Source organism: Lonchura striata, chromosome 5, assembly GCF_046129695.1.
Source record: "Lonchura striata isolate bLonStr1 chromosome 5, bLonStr1.mat, whole genome shotgun sequence".
In the NCBI taxonomy this organism is placed as follows: Eukaryota; Metazoa; Chordata; class Aves; order Passeriformes; family Estrildidae; genus Lonchura; species Lonchura striata.
The window spans coordinates 33,907,405-33,925,554 of NC_134607.1; the positions used below are offsets into that span (position 1 = coordinate 33,907,405).

At 39.9% G+C, this 18,150-nt stretch overlaps 2 protein-coding genes across 9 annotated transcripts in view; one reads left to right on the forward strand and one right to left on the reverse strand.

Annotated features, from left to right (window-relative positions):
* The window catches only part of ANKRD26 (ankyrin repeat domain containing 26), a 48,500-nt gene extending 41,028 nt beyond the window's left edge, over window positions 1-7,472 (forward strand). For all 8 annotated transcript variants that reach the window (XM_021553498.2, XM_021553490.3, XM_021553491.3 and 5 more), the window contains 3 exons: window positions 108-354; window positions 4,933-4,978; window positions 6,040-7,472. In XM_021553498.2, the coding sequence (XP_021409173.2) occupies window positions 108-354; window positions 4,933-4,978; window positions 6,040-6,161 (415 nt within the window). In that variant the 3' untranslated portion in view covers window positions 6,162-7,472. The remainder of the gene's footprint in view (window positions 1-107; window positions 355-4,932; window positions 4,979-6,039) is intronic.
* Window positions 7,473-13,766: 6,294 nt separating this feature from the next.
* Window positions 13,767-17,805, reverse strand: LSM8 (LSM8 homolog, U6 small nuclear RNA associated). The gene is made up of 4 exons (XM_021553471.3): window positions 17,718-17,805; window positions 16,809-16,849; window positions 15,559-15,686; window positions 13,767-14,012 (listed from the first exon to the last, which is right to left on the reverse strand). Exons 1-4 carry the CDS (start codon window positions 17,746-17,748, stop codon window positions 13,922-13,924), a joined length of 291 nt encoding a protein of 96 aa, XP_021409146.1. The 5' UTR covers window positions 17,749-17,805; the 3' UTR covers window positions 13,767-13,921.
* Between the last annotated feature and the right edge of the window lie 345 nt (window positions 17,806-18,150).

Genomic DNA, 18,150 nt, shown 5'->3' on the forward strand with positions numbered 1-18,150 from the left:
GGGAGGCTCTTCATCTCAGAAGTTAAATAATAGTTAGGACCTGAAGAGTAACTTTGGGAAAGTGTTATTACCAAAGGTAACTTTTTGTGTGTTTTCAAATGTTTCAGAGCTAATGAGAGACTTGAAGAAGCCAATGCTAAGCTCCTACGGGAGCGCCATAAAAGCAAATCGTTACTCACAAGCAGCATTGTCAGTGGAGGTCTGGCTGCAACTCCAGTTCTGTATTCAAGTGCACTGGGACATCTTGGCAACAATTTGGGACTGAGCAGAAGTCTCAGTCTAGGAGGAAGCTTCTTCACCCCAGCAGAGAACACATTATCCTCGAGAAATAGGGTTGCAGCCTTTGTGGCCAAGGTAAGCATTTTGAAATAACTTTCTTGACTCCTGCTGAAGAGTAGCCATGCAAGGTTCCCTTTTAGCCTGAAGTATTGTTCCATGCCATATTGTCTAATGGGCCAAAGCAACAGCAAATCCTCAGAACAGTGCACTGCTGTATGTTGTAAGGCTGAAGATTCTTGGTCATTAGGGTTGTAAAAATTTTCAAGGGGGTTAAAGGCCATAAAGTATTTAATGACATTATTTTACAAGAAAAATTGTGACAAGGAGTACTGTGGCATAGGGAGTTCCCAGCTAAGCTCATGAAATTTCAATATGGTTTGGCTAACCTGTTTAAAATGGCTAACATCACATTGAGTGATAAATCCAGTCAGACATCTGAAACACTTTTTTCTTCTTCCTTGATCTTCACTCCAGAAGTTTCTTCACAGAACTTGTGTTAGTATGTTAATGCCAACAAAAGGATGCTTCAAAAATAGGATTTTATGAATGGGATGGCATAACTTTGCTCTTAAACTTCAGTGCAGAACAGATGCTACACATAGGAGACGTTTGTTCTTGTAAAATATGTACAAAATAATAAAATAACCTACTCTTTGGCAAGTCTTCACAGCTTTCTGGTTTTACAGCAATGCTGCAACCTCTGCAATACCTCTGGTCCAAGTATGCCTTATAATTAGCAGTCACTGTGATAGCACATCTGTCACAGAAGACTGAACATTATACCATGAAAGCCCCACACCAATAGTTGCAATTGGTGAGAGACACACGTAACATGGCCAAGCTGCTCTGTTGAGTCATTGTACTCTGTTATCAAGGGAATGTGACAAGTATTTGATCACCTTTAAGTCCATCTCAGTTTGATGGTCCCCCCCTTGTTGGAAAGAACCCATTTAAACCATGTGTCTACATAGAGCACCTGTTCTACAAATCAAGCCAAAGAGAACAGGTGGGGCCAAAGCAGCATAGGAAGTGCGTAGCTGTGGCAGTTACAGAGATGAACTTCTCTGTGTAGCCGTGAATGATCTTTTGAGGGCAGAGAGGTGGACAGACATTACTGGAAGAACTCATGAGGACATTAGTACTGTATAGTCTGCAGGGGCTATTCTGCATGCAAGCACTAGAAAGGAAGGAAAATTCAGGGACCCACTGCGAAAGGGAAATAAAGAGGAGGGAGGGGAGGGAGGGATAGAGAGCATAGAACAAGAGAGAGATGGGAGCAAGACATTAAAAAAAAGGCAAAAGAGGAAACCATTCGTCTTCTAGGCAAAAAAAAGCTGCCCTAGGTTAAAAGGAAAAGCTTAACAATTGTGGCTTTTTGGAGAAGAACAAGGAAAACACAGTGAAGGGAAAGAAAGTGGGAGTACTTGGTACTTCTTAAAACTCAATTACAGCAGCAGTTTTCAGGTAGTGCTTTTCATTTTCCAGAAGACATTGTAACTCTCTGAGAATCTCAGTTTCCTCAATTTGCTGCCTTCCCCTAAGTAAGGAAATTTAATTACAGAAATTAAATTTTTCTCCTGGCTACTTTGTGGCTCATTGTTTTATACAGCTGCTAATAAATAAGATGTATAGTTCAAACTGTAGTGTCAGCCTCTTCAATGTTTTTTTGAAAAATGCTTCTAAATCCACTTGTGAAAAACATTTGAGCCTATTCCAAGACAAGTCTGCTTTATATCTGAGAATGGTGATACTGTTGTCTCTCAATGTCCTGACTTCAAGACCACCACAGAATTTTGTCCAGAGCATGTGTGTCTCACAGCTTTTAAGCATACTCTCAAGGAAGTTGTTGAACAATTATGTATTGACGTTTTCCCAGTCTTCAATTACTGATGTCTAGTATTTTCTTCTTAATTTGGGGACTTTCTTCTATTCTAACATTGTTCCTTCCTAGTGCAGTTTTGTTGGTACAACTTAATCCCATGAAGTTCTCTCTGCTCTTGATCACAACCTATGGTTGTCATCACCAGGGGAGCTAAGGATAATTCACTCTCACCATACACAGATTGTCTTCTTAGGATTCCCTTTGAGCTCTAATATTGTATCAAACTCTGAAGTTTTCTTCCTTGAATAAGGGCAAGTCAAACAACTGCTATGCCCACAGAAAACTTACCTATTTCTTACTGTGTCAACCAGGTTCTTTTAAGAGAAAAATGGAAATCTCAGCATGCCAGATTTCTCTCAATGAAAGCAGAAGGGTGGTGTCTGGGACTTAGATTTCCTGCTGTGAATTTATCTGCCTTCATACTAAATTGAGCTGCACATTCTATTGTGAGAAGTCTTTCTAAAATCACCAGTTAGGGAACTGAAACTGTCATGGCACCACCTGTAGCCTCAAGTACCTCAGTGTTCATTCAGGAAGTCTTAAAATATGGTCTTCCCTCTCTGAGTCTTGAGTAGGAAGTACTGTTAGTTGTCTGTATACCAGATTTTAGAAATGTAGTGCATAGCCCAAGGCAGGGAATGTCTGTCTGCTGCAAGTATTGCAAGAAGATTTTGGGACTCAAGGCCACTTGTATTTACAAACTGTCAAGCTTCCATCCTAACAGCTGTGCCAAAAGCTGCTGCAAGTGAATGTGGAAAAGAATAGTGAACTCTGCTAGTTGCAACCAGTGTGAATTGGTGGATTTATGAAACCAGTTTCCCTACTTAATGTTAGAGAGGAAATGTCAGCTCCTATGCTCTCTCTCAACTTCTATTCCTTTTCTGGTTTCATTTTCGAAAAGCCTTCTTGTATTTTAGTGGTGTTTCTATTGTGAGCTTTTTTCCTTGCCTCATGTACATGTAGGCCATGTTCTTGTGTCTCAGTGAAGACCTTTGAACTTAAGACTGTTTTTATTCCTTCAGATCCTTAATCAAAAAATCTCTCTCTTCTCTGCAGCCAGATATGTGACAAGGTTTGTAGCCCATACTGTTTAACCTTGGGTGCTATTGCAAATGTTTTGTCTATTTATGCTGCTAGGTTTTGATTCAAACTTACTGATGCCTCACATTGGCCTAAACCAAACGTTGAATTTGCTGATTTTACTTGAGTAAAATCTGACTTGCTGCCGAGTGCTTGCTTTATGTCTTTGTGAAGTTATGGCTTCTGTGGTAGTTCAGCTTCTGTAAGATGGCACCGTATGTATGGATTTCACCTCTTCTGATGGAACTTGGTTAAACTAGAGGAGAAGTCTTTTTACCGCCCTTGCCTGTTCTGACAGACAAAAAGTTCTGGGTATCAACAGCAGTTGTGTGTGCAGTAGCAGTATTGCTCTGCAGTTGAGATCCTAGTTGAGTTCCTGAGTATCATCTCATGGTATCTTAGAGGGTCCAACTTACTCTGTGCTCAAGAAGGTCCATGGGTAAGTAAGTTAACATCACAACCTGAAATAGAGTTACTAAGATGGTGACTGCTGCAAGTGACCCAGTATGTTATTGCCTGAAGAGCTAAGATGTGAGATGTACCTGCTCAGGACACAGACACTGACTTGAGCAATAGTGGAATTTACTATAATGTAAAACTGCAGAGAATTCTGGAAGGATATGCTCAGCTAAGCAAAGCATATAATCATTAGCAAATAATTATAAAGGATAAGCTAAGCAATGCACCCAGTGATTACTACAAAAGAATGCCTTTAGTGATAAAGGAAGATACATCACTAGTTACTCCAGTACTTTGCCATAATCCAAGTCTGAGATACCTCAGCTGTCAGGGGAAGGTGTCACAGTGAAGGAATGGAGAACCAAGGTAACTGGGAACTCCTGTGGTGCATCCACCTTGCAGGCTATCAGGCTCCCCCAACTTTGCTGTGAAAATAGCCCAGCTTTTATACTGTTAAACAAACAATCTGACATAATGTGTAATTTCAGCCTGTTGGCTTTCTCCCAGAGCCTGGCCAGGGCTCAAGGAGGAACCAAGGGAGTTGTCTTTGATCCTATACCTCCTTGGTTAGGCCAGATGTGGTCTTATCTAGTTTCTAGATCTGGAAAGGTAAATACATGTTTTGCCAATAAATGCACACATTTAACAATACTTTGTTAATAAGCAGATATATATATAGATAACATTTGGTTGGAAGGTTCATCTAAGGTCAACTTTGGTTCTGGGCCTATTGTTTAGGCCTCATTAGGGCCTGTTGTTCAGGCCTTGGTATTTCATGCAGGAGGGGCAGGAGGATGGTGGGGACATTGTCAGTCCTCAAAGGTGTATTTTTATTCAAAGGCCTTTTCCTTCCTTTTCAGAGAAATCCATGTATTTGCTTTTTTAACACACTTGAAAAAAACTTGAGTCTTGGGGGAAGTTGTTCTTTTGGCACCACTAAGAAGAGTTCAGCTCCATCTCTGTTGCTCCATCCCCCTGGTAGTTAATACACACAGACAAGGTGGCCTGAGCTTTGTCTACTCCAGGAAAGAAACAGGCACAGCTCTCTCAGCCTTTCCACATAGCTCAGGTGGTCCAGGGCCTTTGGCATCTTCTTGGCCATCAGCTCTATTTGGGATGATATTTTTAGCTTTTATCACGTTGTCTGTGGGGTGTAAGAATGTTTTAGGAGTTTTAGCAGTTACATTTGGGTCATATTATGACTTAACTGTATATTTGATGCATAATTCTAGGTACGACAGGAACTGGATGAAAAAATCACTAAGGAACTGAAAGAAGGTAATGTGTCATTACATTTGAAGTGTTATTAAGGAAAAAGGTGATTGTTTCTAAGTCTTGACAGCTTTCAAGATACTACTTTCAACTTACTCTGCTAAGCACAGAGATTTTGTTCTGCAAGCTCTCCAGTTTCGACTTGAATGTGAAAAATTCCTGCTTCCCAAAATACTGCATAGAATGTTATGCACTTGCCTAGGAAAAAACAAGCAGAAAGAAAATTCATCCACTGCTCCACACAGAAACACTTGGCTTAAGATGAAGCTGCTATTCACTGGAGTTAATCTCCAGCAAAAACATCAAAGAAGCCCCCAGATTTTTTACAGATCATTATAGACTTCAGCCATCCCTTTCTTCCCTGTTCATGGGTTGCATTCAGTACTGAACCATATCATACATATTCTCTGCTGTTCGATCTTGATTTTTCTTGCTATGATGCATGGCTTGTCTTTGTAGCTTAGGTGTTGCAGTCAATCTTGTTTTGAACAAGTAAGAAGAACATGATCAGGAATAAAAGACCACATTTCTTTAGGAAGAGATTGTTCAATAGTGCTTAGGCAAACATGAGTTCAATGCCTGCAACGTGGAGCCTCAAACACACTCTGTAACTTGAGGCCAGGCTTCCAAAGAGGAAATCCACTTGTTACATGATAGCTGGTCCTCCAGAGTCACTGCTCTGCAGGGACTGCAGCTGTGTAGTTGTAGTGTTCCAATAAAGTACAGCTTTGAACGTTTAAGGAAAGCAAAGACTTCAGACTGAAGAGCTCTGCAGGGGCTACATTAAGAAGCACTGCTAAGGGCCACTGGAGTTGTGTGGAGTCCCGCAAGATGTTCAGTGTGTAGCCTCTGGAATGTCTGTCACTAGCTTTAGAAATGCTGTTGACTGATAAGCATGTGTGCACAAAATCTGTTTCTTCCTATTTGCCCAGCTTGTCCCTGGTTAGGTGTCCTTGGAATTTTTGAAGTCTTGTTCAGGATTGCAGACTCTTGACTCTTACAGTGCCTTATTTCTCCCTGTCTGCTGTAGAAGTAACATAAAGAATCTCATCTCTTTTTCCCCACAGCCACTGCTGAACTTGAAACTGGTTGTACCGAATCTTCCAAAAACCTTCATGTGGACCAGGATCCCCTTTGCAGAGCAATAGAAGAGTACCGTGATGTTTTAACCAAAAATTACATGATTTGAATGAAATGCTGTGGAAAGGCTCTGAACATTTTTTGCTTTTTTAGAAAGCACATCTATGGTTTCCCTTTTACCCCATTCAGATGTGAAAATTTGTTCATTGCAGTCTGAGTATATAAGTCTATTACTTGGCTGTCAAGCACAGTGCACTCATCTGTTGGGTTTTAGCTGACTTTTTTTGCACTCATAGTAAGAACCACATCCATTTTTTCTGACCAGAAGATTGACTGATATGGATTCTTGAGCTTGACAAAACTGTCAGAAATGTTTCCTCTTACAGTAGCTTCATTATGTTGCATTATTCATGTTCTGTGTTTTAACAAAGCATTCCCTTTGTTCTGTTTTATCCTTTCACTCAATGTGTTTAAAGTTCTCCAGTATTATTTCAATGCTTAGGACATCATTTGATGTTCTTTGAGCCCAGTGCTTCAGTCCTGATGCAGTGACTAAGTTCTGCTCATTAACTTATAGTGGTGTTCAAGCTGGAGAAAAGGGCACTTTACATTGTTGTCACTTTAAGTTTAAAATGACTGTGAGTGTGTAGTAGTGCCAAGAGTTGTTTTATGGTCTTTTTGATATTTTTATTTTGTATCACAGAATGAGTGCGGTTGGAAGGGACCTCTGAAGGATTTTTGTTTTAGCCCTCCTGCTCCAGGAGGACCAGATCTATGTTGGTTTTTAAATTGCTTTAAAAATGGAAACTCCAAAGCCTCCATGGGCAACCTGGCCTCATGATCAGTCACAGTCACAATATGCTTGAATATCATGAGGGTATTCAAACTTAGTACTTCTCATGGTATTAATGTTGATTTCTGTATTAAGAATTGCTGGAGTTTCAGATTTTTGCAGCTCTTGCTTAAATACATATGGTACACTTCCAGTGGGAGGGGTAAAAAAGGAACATTAATATTAACAATTTTCCTCAGTACTCTCTAGAACTTGTGTGATAGGATACCAAATCTTTCTGTTGCTGCTAGCAGCTGATGATATAGTATCTGTAGCCCAGATGTAGTGGAAAAATGATAGCAGCCACATAAGCAGTTTTATTTATTTCAGGGAGTTACTGGTTTTTAATTAAGATGTGTGTTGTCATTTCCCACCTGCAAAAGTCACCAACAGAGTAAAGAATGAAGTCCCAGTTCTGGAAAAGTAAGAATGATTGTACTGAGATGAAACAAGACTGAAAGAATTTTTAGGATTGAAAAGCATTAAATGCTGCTGTACCACTCTTCCTTTTTATATTAATACATTTTTGTGAAGCTATTACCGTGTATTTAATTGACCTTGATATTTAATAAACTTTGCAGTCTAGAACATGGCTTTGTTTTATTGTTCCTCCTCTTGACACTGCTTTCCACCCCTTCCCTGCTCATAGAACTCTCCAGAGCTCTCCTGTGCACACAAATGCACCTTGCCTGTCCTGCTGTAAGAGACTGGCCTGCTACAGAGGAATGACTCAAACACTGGACCATTTTCAGGAACTGCCCAGGTGCTCCAAGAGACTGGACTGGCTCAAACAATCAGCTGGGTGCTTGGCTAGTGATGCACAGAGCGGCCTCCCCGCTGCAGGTGGATGTGCACACCTGAAGCTACAAACAGGGTTCCCAGATAAGGGAAGAGGCTGATAAGAGGCAAATCCTGCAAAGTGGGATAGTCCTTCTTACCATGCCAGTATCTTCTCTTACATAATGGCTCAGCTGTGAGAACTCCCCTCTGAAGTACTATAGGATGAAGGTTTTTATCTCAGCTGATTGAGCTATAATGGGTAAGAGACTGCTGCAACACCTTATGGAATGTCCCATGATCCACTACTACATCATCCAGGGGAATTACAGGGGCCTTTCCACCTAGACTTAGCTAATATAAGCCCCATGGACCTGGTGGGCTCTTTTGTGGGCTCTTTCCGCCCCTCTTGATGGATACAGTCTGCAACCACCACATCAACAGGACTGCAACCACCAACAAGACAAGAGAACCTGTCATTGGAACCTATGGTGATACTTCTGATGTTTATTCTGTTTCTCAGTCTCTCTTTCTCCCTTCTCTCCCTCTCCTCCTCCACTTGTCTTTTTCCTATCTCTCTCTACCTCACATTTACTGTTAAATAAAAATCCGTACTAATGCCTTTGGCATATTGTCTCACTTGCCCCTTTAGTCAGGCAGAGGCTTGTTTGTAATAGTTTTAATAACTGGTCAGATCTTAACAGCCAGAGGCCAGGCAAATGTGTCCTACAGTAGAAGCTTTGTCCTCTTAGAAGTTTGTTGCTTCATTAAATTACTAAGGCTCAGGTGGCCCATGGCAGAGAGCATTTCAGTACTTCATAACTAACACTCTGCTGGTTAAAGACCCAAGACAATGGAGGGCATTGCTCAGACATACCTGTATGTTGAAGAGTGCCATTAACAGTATGGTAGCCTGGTAATTCCCTTTTAGCTAAGGGCCATTTTGCTGCCATCTGCACTTTACTGTTGAAACTCAGAAAAAGTACAATTAGAAAAAACTATTGACACATACAGTTTAGTTATAAAACATTATACATGTCTTATCCATAAATGAAATGGATACATGCAAACATATTAATGTTTGCCTTTCTTACTCCTTTCTGCATTGGCTGGACTTCCGTAAAAGGGTGAAATCAAGTTACAGCATAAAACTCAAAATTACTTCATGGATGTTATAAATTATGCAAGAAGTTAAACTAGTCTCTAGACAAATCAGGAAACTGTCCCCTTCAGCCACATAATGATCATCACTTAAATTATAACAATCACTCTGTTCCATTTCTTATCTGTTTCCACTTGGATCCTATTTTAATTGAATGTGAGCTGATGACTTTTTAATGAAGCTGTCTTGAAAATCAGCAGCGTAATTCCAGAGTGATCCTAACTTATTAGTTACACAAAATAATGTTAAGCCTTTCTTTTCAAAGTCCTTGACCATTTGCACTTCCTAGATTTAGACTGCATTTATGCCTGACTCATATCCAGGATGAGTTAGGACAACCTGTAGAAGAAACACAGCAAAAAGCAAGAAGGCTGTTTCCGTTCAGCATTGATGAGCACACATGTTCATGGATTTTGCACTTGCACTTTAATCATAGAAATCGTTCTGCACGCTCCTACTGCTAATGATGCGATTGTTAGGAGAAAGGCTGGCCCCAGTCCTATTGACTGTTTACATCCTAATGTGCTGTTTTTGAAATCTGTTTCCAAACTGACTGAGGTTCTATTGTCTGATATTTCCTCCACAGCATCACACATTTTCAATCAGCATCAGCTTCTTAGCCATAATCACTTCCTGCTTTGGCTTCTGTTCAGTCTTGTAACTCAGTGCAACATAGAACTGTAGCTTTGGTCTGTACGCATGAAATGGTACAGATGAGGTGGTATTTACATGGCAGTTGGCAAGAAATTGTTTTATTAATTGGAAATGCTACAAAACAAATTTGAAACTATTATGGATAGGTAGGGGGTTTATTGCTGCATATTTTTCCTTGTCTTTTGCATGCACACTGCTTTGAATACAAGCTTGACAACCTGTCCCCTGTATCCAAGGTCTCTACATCACACACATGTTCATCAGTGTGAATGCTGCAGATCCCAGCCATACACCACCAGCGGCTCTGGCCAGTCTGCAGGAACATGGCAATATTTATGTGCATACAGGTTTCCATCTGCATCATAAACAGAGCTGAAGTCTGAAAATTACACAAATGAGAATTACCAAAAATTTAAGCACAAAAATACAAAGCAATAACCATAATTAAAAAGTAACATTTTAGGATAGGAAGCTTCCATATAAAATTCCAGTGCCTTAAAATATTTCTGAGTAGAAAACGTTTTCTCACAATTTCTCAGTGTTTCTTATAAGATCAATGATTTATACAGATACAATAACTGTACCTGTGTTTAAGAGAATTTCACTACAATGACCACTACTATAAAGGCCAACTTTGTTCACATACAACAGGTTTCCATCCTAGTTATTTTTTATGCATTAGAGTACTTCAGGTCCAACTTCTTCAATTTCTCCACTGAATAATTTCAACTCCCATTTCTACACAGAGCACTGTAATCATCACTGCTGGATTCAACACTAACGATAAAATAAACCTAGAGTACAAAACAAGATGGCAGGAAAGCCATTAAAGAGGTTTTAGCAGACAAAAGCAGTACATGCACATGTGGTTGTCCTCCCTAAAGTAATGAAAGCCTTTCATCTAAAAGTGCAAGTAGCCGGAAAGAAGTTGAGCACTGAGTGAAATTTTTTTGGCATCCAGTGGCACTGTTACTGATGTAAGGCTGAATGGCAGCAGCACATTGTTCCAAGCAAGTTCCAGAGCTCCTGGAACGTGCTGCAATGCTCCAGGAAGGAACATATAACAAGTAGATAAGTCCTGCTTTTAGGGCTAGTAAGCAGGTTTTGCCAAAAGTTTGAATGCTATTGTGTTTTCAGCTTTGATTTTCACCTGCGTCAGTGGAGCTTTTATTTCCTTCAGGGAAAATGCTACTGATGCACGAAATATCATCATTTCTGCCATTACTGTAAAATTACAGAAAAATAGGCCCCTGAAAAGGACCCTAAAGCAAAACACAGTATGCTGAGAGAGGCCATCAGGAACAGAATTTCCAGAACAAATACCTGGCTCTTTACTATCTTCTGTCATGTATTTTTAACCTAGGTCTGGTACAAGTTTTCCCTCCCTCACCTCAAGAATCTTGAACTTCTGGCACATCTGGGTTTCATAGTTATTTCTCCATTAATACCTACCTGATATTTGAAGTTATAATGCTTATTATTTAAGCAACAGAGAAGCTAAAACTAATTGGTATTACATAGTTTTTCTGGCTACTGCAAGTTCCACTTAATCCACCAAATTATTTTCTTTATTCTTATCAATAAGCTGCAGTTCTCTCAACTGGAAAGCAGAAGTAAGAATCCATTAGTAAAAATTAGTAGAGTAGCATACACAGGTGCCACAAATGTATCACAGACCAAATGTAACTAGCAAACATACCTTGGTATTCTAACTGGCATAACTCACATTCACATTTTCCAAGTCTCTTCAACTGAGGCTTCTCCCTCTTGAGAAGTGTCTTTGTGGTCATTGTAATTTAATTCCTAAAGGAGAAACAGCACATGACCTAGTATTTGTCATGTTAATAAACAATGGAATAAATTAAATCCTTTCATACCAATGCATGGAGAACACAACCCTGGTATTTAAGGATAATTTCTGTATTAATCTGCAGAATGAAATTCCTGGCAGAGTGCAGCAGCATGCAGTGGAGGCTAATTGGTGGAATTATATTGCCACAGGTACAAAACACCTACTCAGACACACAGACCTAGTACATCTGCTATGAAAGTAGTATGGCAATGGCCAGGAGATAAATACTATAGTCCTGCACTTCATCTAGCTCTTAATTGTCCAATGTGTATTTCAGCTGTTTATTTATAAAATGGATTGAAGAATAAACACTATCTCCAGAGCTAAGGACAACAGGCTGTAGTTGATAGCAAAGGCCAAGTTGTACAGAAATTGTCCACTGTTGGATTACATCCTCATAACATTATCTATGTTCTTGCAATCCACTACAGCCAGTAACCCACTTGCAGGCAATATTTGAAGCACTTGGATTGCAAATATGTGAAAGGGACAGGGAGGTAAATTTAACGTGGATTGCAGTTAGAGAAATTGCCTTTGGACAACAAAAAGTAGTTTCTGTGTTTCTTCATGCACACCAAATTAAATTACTTAATCTCTATAAACCAGCTCATTCATTTCACTGGAGGATTTTTCCACTACTAGTCAAGAGCTGTCTTTTCACTCCAAGATCTCTATTAACCAAACAAAAGGAGGAAGTGACCAAACTATGACAATGCAGGAAATTTAATGGCATATGACAACTCCAATTCAGCATTACTTCCTTTTGGCCTTAGTATCACCTTTCTCTGCCCTTCTCATTTTTGTAGAGTATGTTTATTACCCTGCAAGGACTCACTGGATTTTCACCTGTTATTTACTGAATCTTTAATCTAGGCTCATTGCAGGAAGACAGTTTCAAGAAAAAAAGTATTCATGATCTCAGCAGGGCTCTTCATGTACCCCATGGAACCAGCTGACAGCCATAAGGCACCAGCAGTCAGAACTCTTTAGGGAGCACCTTCAGTTCCAGAAAGAGAGTTACTCTTTTTTTGTTGAGAGTACTTTTCTCTCCAGGAAGAATAAAGCAAAGGCTTCTTGCAGACAATACTACTTATCTGCCAGGAGAAATTTGCTTTGCTACATCTCTGCAAGCAGTGTTAAACAGGAGAACCTTCAAACCAGCCAGCTGGCACACACAGTGATCAACATACCTTCGCAACACAGAATCTGTGGTGCTCTTTTCTCATTCCACCCAGTCCACTTTCATATCTCTTCAGCATCTGAGGAGTTCAGTTTTCCTCTCAAAAATTCAGCTCTTCATTTGTTCTGTTATACCTTTTTACTACCTTCACTGTGCTTGCAACACTGACTGCAGAGTTCCCTAAGTGTGAAGACACATACACAGGCTTTACATGTGCTGAGTTTCCACCCCACTCTTCCACTGGGGACTAACACTCTCTTTCTTCAGAATCACTAATACTAGGCCATCAGTCTATGTCCACTTTGTGGTTTCAATTGCATTGATTTTTCCCATCTTTCTTCATCTTGCCATTGAACTTGCAATGAAAAGTACCAAATCCCACTTAATAGTAAAATCGGTATAAAACCCCCTAATATGCACATTAAAATTCCTTTGTTTGTTTTGACAACACATTTATATACAGGAGAAAAATACTGGGCCTGTGCGACACTGGAGAATAACAAAACCAACTTTGTTCAAGAGTACAAACTTCATGCTGATAATGGCCTCAAACACACTATGCTGCACAGACCTTGTCCGACTTAGCTTGGCTGTGGCTATGTATAAGAGGTCTATATGTGATCCTTATATTCAATATTAAGGCAAATTTCTTTGAAAATAATTTACCTACCTAATGGCAGTCTGGGTCTTCTAAATTACATTCTAAGACAATGGTTACTATTATCAAACACAATTCTCTTTCTGTAGATCTTACCCAAATTTTGAGCAACACAACAGCTGCTGAAAGGTAAAGATAGAGAATGAGTTGGTCTGGAATTTAATGGGCTTCAAATAAATGCATATATAGGGGTTTTTTGTTTGTGCTCAAAAGTCTGTTTCTCCAATTTTTCTGCAAGGATTAAGGCACTACTAACTCCTGCACCTCCAGTAGAGTCTTGGAGAACAAAGAGGTCTGACACCACAAAAGTATTATGTGCATAAGTCATTAATTTGACTGTGACAGCTTTTAACATTCTTCCTTTCTACACTACACACATACACAAAAAAATTACAAAAAGTTGTCTACATAAAGCCACACAATGACCTTCAAATAATCCTGGGTTTACATGAAAAACCTTTGTTTACCTTTAGGAATGAGATCTTATTTTAAGAACAAGTTGTATATATACACAGTATCAGGACCATCACTCATACTGATTGCATTTCCCAGTGAAATTATGCAGCATGAAATCCCAAAAGAAATTCAATTAAAGTATCTTTAGCAAAATGTAGAAACTTTAATTTACATGCAAAACTACAACATATTCATAATAAAAAACTGGTGACCAAACAAATTAAACACAATTTGTAAAAACTGTGCACATTGCTAAATAGGTCTGTACAACCAAAGATTTACAAAGTCTTTTATCTTTTCAGTGCACAACTGAGTTTAAAGGTTCAGCTCGAATATTCCCCAAGTCAAGAGCAGAATCTGTCTCTTCATCAATTTCACCAATCACAGCACTGCAATAAAAAAAAGAGATCAGGTTATTATTTGTTGAAATCAAATCACACAGTTCTAAAACAAGCTGTATTTTTTCTTCTAACAAGCCTTACTTCCTGTTGAACTATACCAACTTCTGACTGAAGCTATTTATTCCATTAAAGCGTCTAGTGATGCACACTGGAATGCTCAAAGTACTTTGTACCATGTACTGTTTCTTTCATTTTTCAACAGCTTCCCTATTTCATGAGAGTTCCCTATTTTGAAGTTACTGTCACTTAGCTGTTGATTCTTTTTACTTCTTCCTATAAGGACACTGAATTTCAGCATGTTGAAGAGTTGCATGAATACTAATTATTATTTGCAATAAATATGTTTGAGTTTGTTAGGATTGCAAAAAAAATGTATTTCACAGAAGCGTATTTTGAATATATTTGAGTAATGTGGCTGTATGATGATGTCTTTCATCATACATTTCAACTCTATGATGAAACAGTGAAGTAGTAAACCATTATTTGCTGTTTTATACACATTTTTACTACCTGAATGAAAAGCTACTGGTATAGGGGTATGCATAGTCCCACCTTTGTACATGTGTCAAATTACTTCTTCTTAAAAGTTTAAATTGAAAGTGATGAAAGTATTCAGAATTATCCACTTGCACCTAGATATCAATTTAAGCCTTGGTGTTTTGTTGTACAGAAGCATACATTAGAATTAGAAGATGAAAATTCCTATCGAGATTTATGTCTTAGCCACTGCAACACACTTTTTTCAGCTGTGATAAAAAAATAATCTTACTTTTGCAGCAGCATTGTGAAACTGATGGCAAAAGTAATCTTCCCAGCTGGCCCGCTTACCAGGCCTTCTTTCCACTTCTCTGGTAACCCTCGCATGGGTTTGGCACACCAGCTACTTTTCTCCGCACTCAATGAGCTTCCACCCTCATTTTGTAAGGGAAGTTTACATCAAATACCAACTCATACATTTGACTTGTCATTACATTGGCTTCAACACTTGCTACACTGTCAAGTCAGAACCTTCAAGGATTTTCCAGATTATAAAGTTCTCTGCGAACATCTGCTCTAAAGAAAAAAAAAACCCAAACTGATACCAAATTGATGACTTTTGGTACACAAGTTCTATCTCATTTTTTAGTGATTATTCTGTCTTTTCCTTCATCATCTCCCAGCCTGTCCTTGTAGGAGAGATGCTCCAGCACAGAGATCATCTTCAATCTCAACTTCAGTCTCAACTTTTAGAGAAGTGTAGACGTTTGGTCTTTAATACAGAATCACAGTTGTTTGTTTGGAAAGATCAAATCCAACCATTACCTAACCCTGCCAAGTCCACCACTGAGCCATGTCCCTAAGTGTCACTTCTACACATCTTTTTAATACCTTCAGCTTTGACAATACTTTCAGTGCTACCCACAAAGATGCAAGGTGTGTGGGGCTATCAAGATTTATACAGATTATGGATATATAAATATACACACACACAAACACATGCATCCACACACAAAGTCTGTATGAAAGGATTTAAACAAGAACATGCTATACTTACACATTATCACCTCTAACAATGTATAAGCCTAGCACTACTTGCTCAACTCCTTGTGAAGAACTGAACACTCGTTCATGGCTTTCATCCAAAATCAAGTTTATGGTCTGATCAAAACCTTTGAGTGTTCCCTGAAAAAAAAAAACACAAAAAAGCACACTGCCGTTGCCCTTAAAATTCTTCCCCTTTGCTGTCAAGGACAGCACTCTTAAACAGAGTGGCAAAATAAAGGTACTAGAGAACAGATGTTCTATTCAGATTTTATTCTTTGGTTTAAACACAAAAGCTAAAGAATGAAATTTTAAAAGCAATAACCAATTTAAGAAAAGCACCCTAGTATTACTTTGTGTTCATGCTAAAAGACAATATGCTTAAGCATTAAAAAAGTAATTTTTTTATTTTATCAGTGATGTTCCTCTATATAACCAATTCTACTATTTCTACAATGGTTTTTTGTATGGACATTTCCAGAAATTAAAAAAAAATATCAAATAAACAGAAAACAGACAAGTTGGATTCTTGTGGTCAACAATACTGAAACCATTCCTAACAAACAATTTTTAAGGGGCATCTCTTTGAAGATTACTTTGTGTTTACTGATTTTTTTTTAAATACATTAAAAAATACAAGATTTTGTGGCAATTAAGTACGTGTTTGGATAATTTTTAACATAAATTTACCATCACTAACTGATTAAGAAACTCAAACTTACATAAAACAGCCCTTGAAACAGTCATAATATTTATATCATCTAACAACGAGTCATATATACCAACTCCATTCCAATCTTTATTGATAGAGGTATCTTGTAGCACACACACACAAAGTTTATCAGACTGACTTCAGCCAAGCAGATTTGGTGAAGCCAACAGATTTCTGTTTTCTCTTTCCAGAGGCTGCACAAAGCTCAGTGTAGACAGAAAGATACAATCCTCTTGCAACAATCATACTATTAAGTTACACTCAAAACACAAAAGAATAAAAGATGGGGAAATGCAATGCAAGGAAAGAAAACCCAAAACACAGAAGCATAAAACAAAAAATATTATGCAGTCAAATATATCAATGGAAAAAAGCTGACATGACATGCAAGAAACAGTAAGTGTTCATAAAATTATTCTTTAAGCTTTATAGCAATTATTCTATAATACATAATTTAGTAATGTGAGTATGTGAGACTATCCTAACAGAGCTTCTTTATTGCCATGATGTCTTTATGGGGAAAATAAAATGTTAAAAAAAAGAAGTCTTACCACAATCATTCTTCCATCAGAAGTAATTACTGCAACAGTACCTGATATTTAATTAAGGAAACATTTAGTTATATCTGAAATAGAACCATTAACACTTTCTGAAGCTTTCATATGTAATACAGGTTTTATGAGCCATTTAGAGCCTAAAAAGCCTATCTGCACTTTTTTTTAAAGCAGCATGGCTGACAATAACATGTAACAATACAGTATTTTTCATTAACATCTCTTTGAAAGTTTCTCTTCACCCAACCATGGACAGCCATAAACAAACATGAAAAGCCTTAAAAACAGAATAAAGATTTGAGCTCACCTCTCTTCCCATTGCTAACTGCACTGCCTCGAAATGGAAAGTTTAATGAACACTTTAAGACCTTAGAAAACCAATCTTAAAGTCCTTAAAAAGCTCTGTAGTAGTGATCCCGAGGCTAGTATTCTGCATCTCTTGTTCCTGAAGATCGGATTATCCCTATTCGATGATCATATATTCATCGTCTTAACTAATTCCGGGTTACTAGTTTACTGTTTGTGAATAAAACTGACAATGTCTGTGGGTTACAAGGAGCACAAAAACCGAGTACCAAAAGCGTTGCAAGATCCCCCAGCTCAGTTTTGAGCAAGTGCTGCGAAGCTGTTATCCAAACTCAGGCTAAGAGCCCTTTAAGGGCGCAGGCCCACGGCGAATCCCGCTCACCACGGGCAGAGCTCAGCCCGGCAGCACTGCGAGCTGCAGGGGACCCTATTGCCGCGTACGCTCCGGCCTGCCCGGCCAGCCTCCGGAGGAGAAACCCCCACCGCCAGGAGGGACAGGCGCGGGCCCAGGCCCCGGAGCCGCGCTGCCGCGCCCCGCCGGGGCCCCGCTCGGAGCGCGGCCGGAGCGCGGCGCGCCGTGAGGCGACGCCAGGAGGATACGGTTGATGTAGGTCTCCAGCGCGGACGTCATGGCGGCGGCTCTCACCGCGGGGCGCCGCGCAGGCGCACAGCCCGGGGCCGCCTGCGGAGCGACGAGCGCGCATGCGCGGGGGACAGGAAGCGGCCAGGAGGTGCGGGAGGGCTGTACCAAGGAGCGATGCAGAGCCGCGTGGGGGGCTGCGGCACCGCCCCTCCGCGGCGCATGGCACCGCCCCTCCGCGGCGCATGGCACCGCCCCTCAGAGGCACACGGCCCCGCTCCTCAGAGGCACACGGCCCCGCCCCTCAGAGGCACACGGCACTGCTCCCTCAGAGGCACACGGCACCGCCCCTCAGAGGCACACGGCACTGCTCCCTCAGAGGCACACGGCACTGCTCCCTCAGAGGCACACGGCCCCGCCCCTCAGAGGCACACGGCACCGCCCCTCAGAGGC

Bases quoted from the DNA above. Each gene is read 5' to 3' on its own strand.
- LSM8 (XM_021553471.3), bottom strand. From the start codon at position 17,748: ATGACGTCCGCGCTGGAGACCTACATCAACC. The intron at 16,850-17,717 runs GTATCCTCCTGG...ATTAAATATCAG, and splicing joins GCTGGAGACCTACATCAACC to GTACTGTTGCAGTAATTACT. The intron at 14,013-15,558 runs GTAAGTATAGCA...TTTTTATTGCAG, and splicing joins ATTGTTAGAGGTGATAATGT to TGCTGTGATTGGTGAAATTG.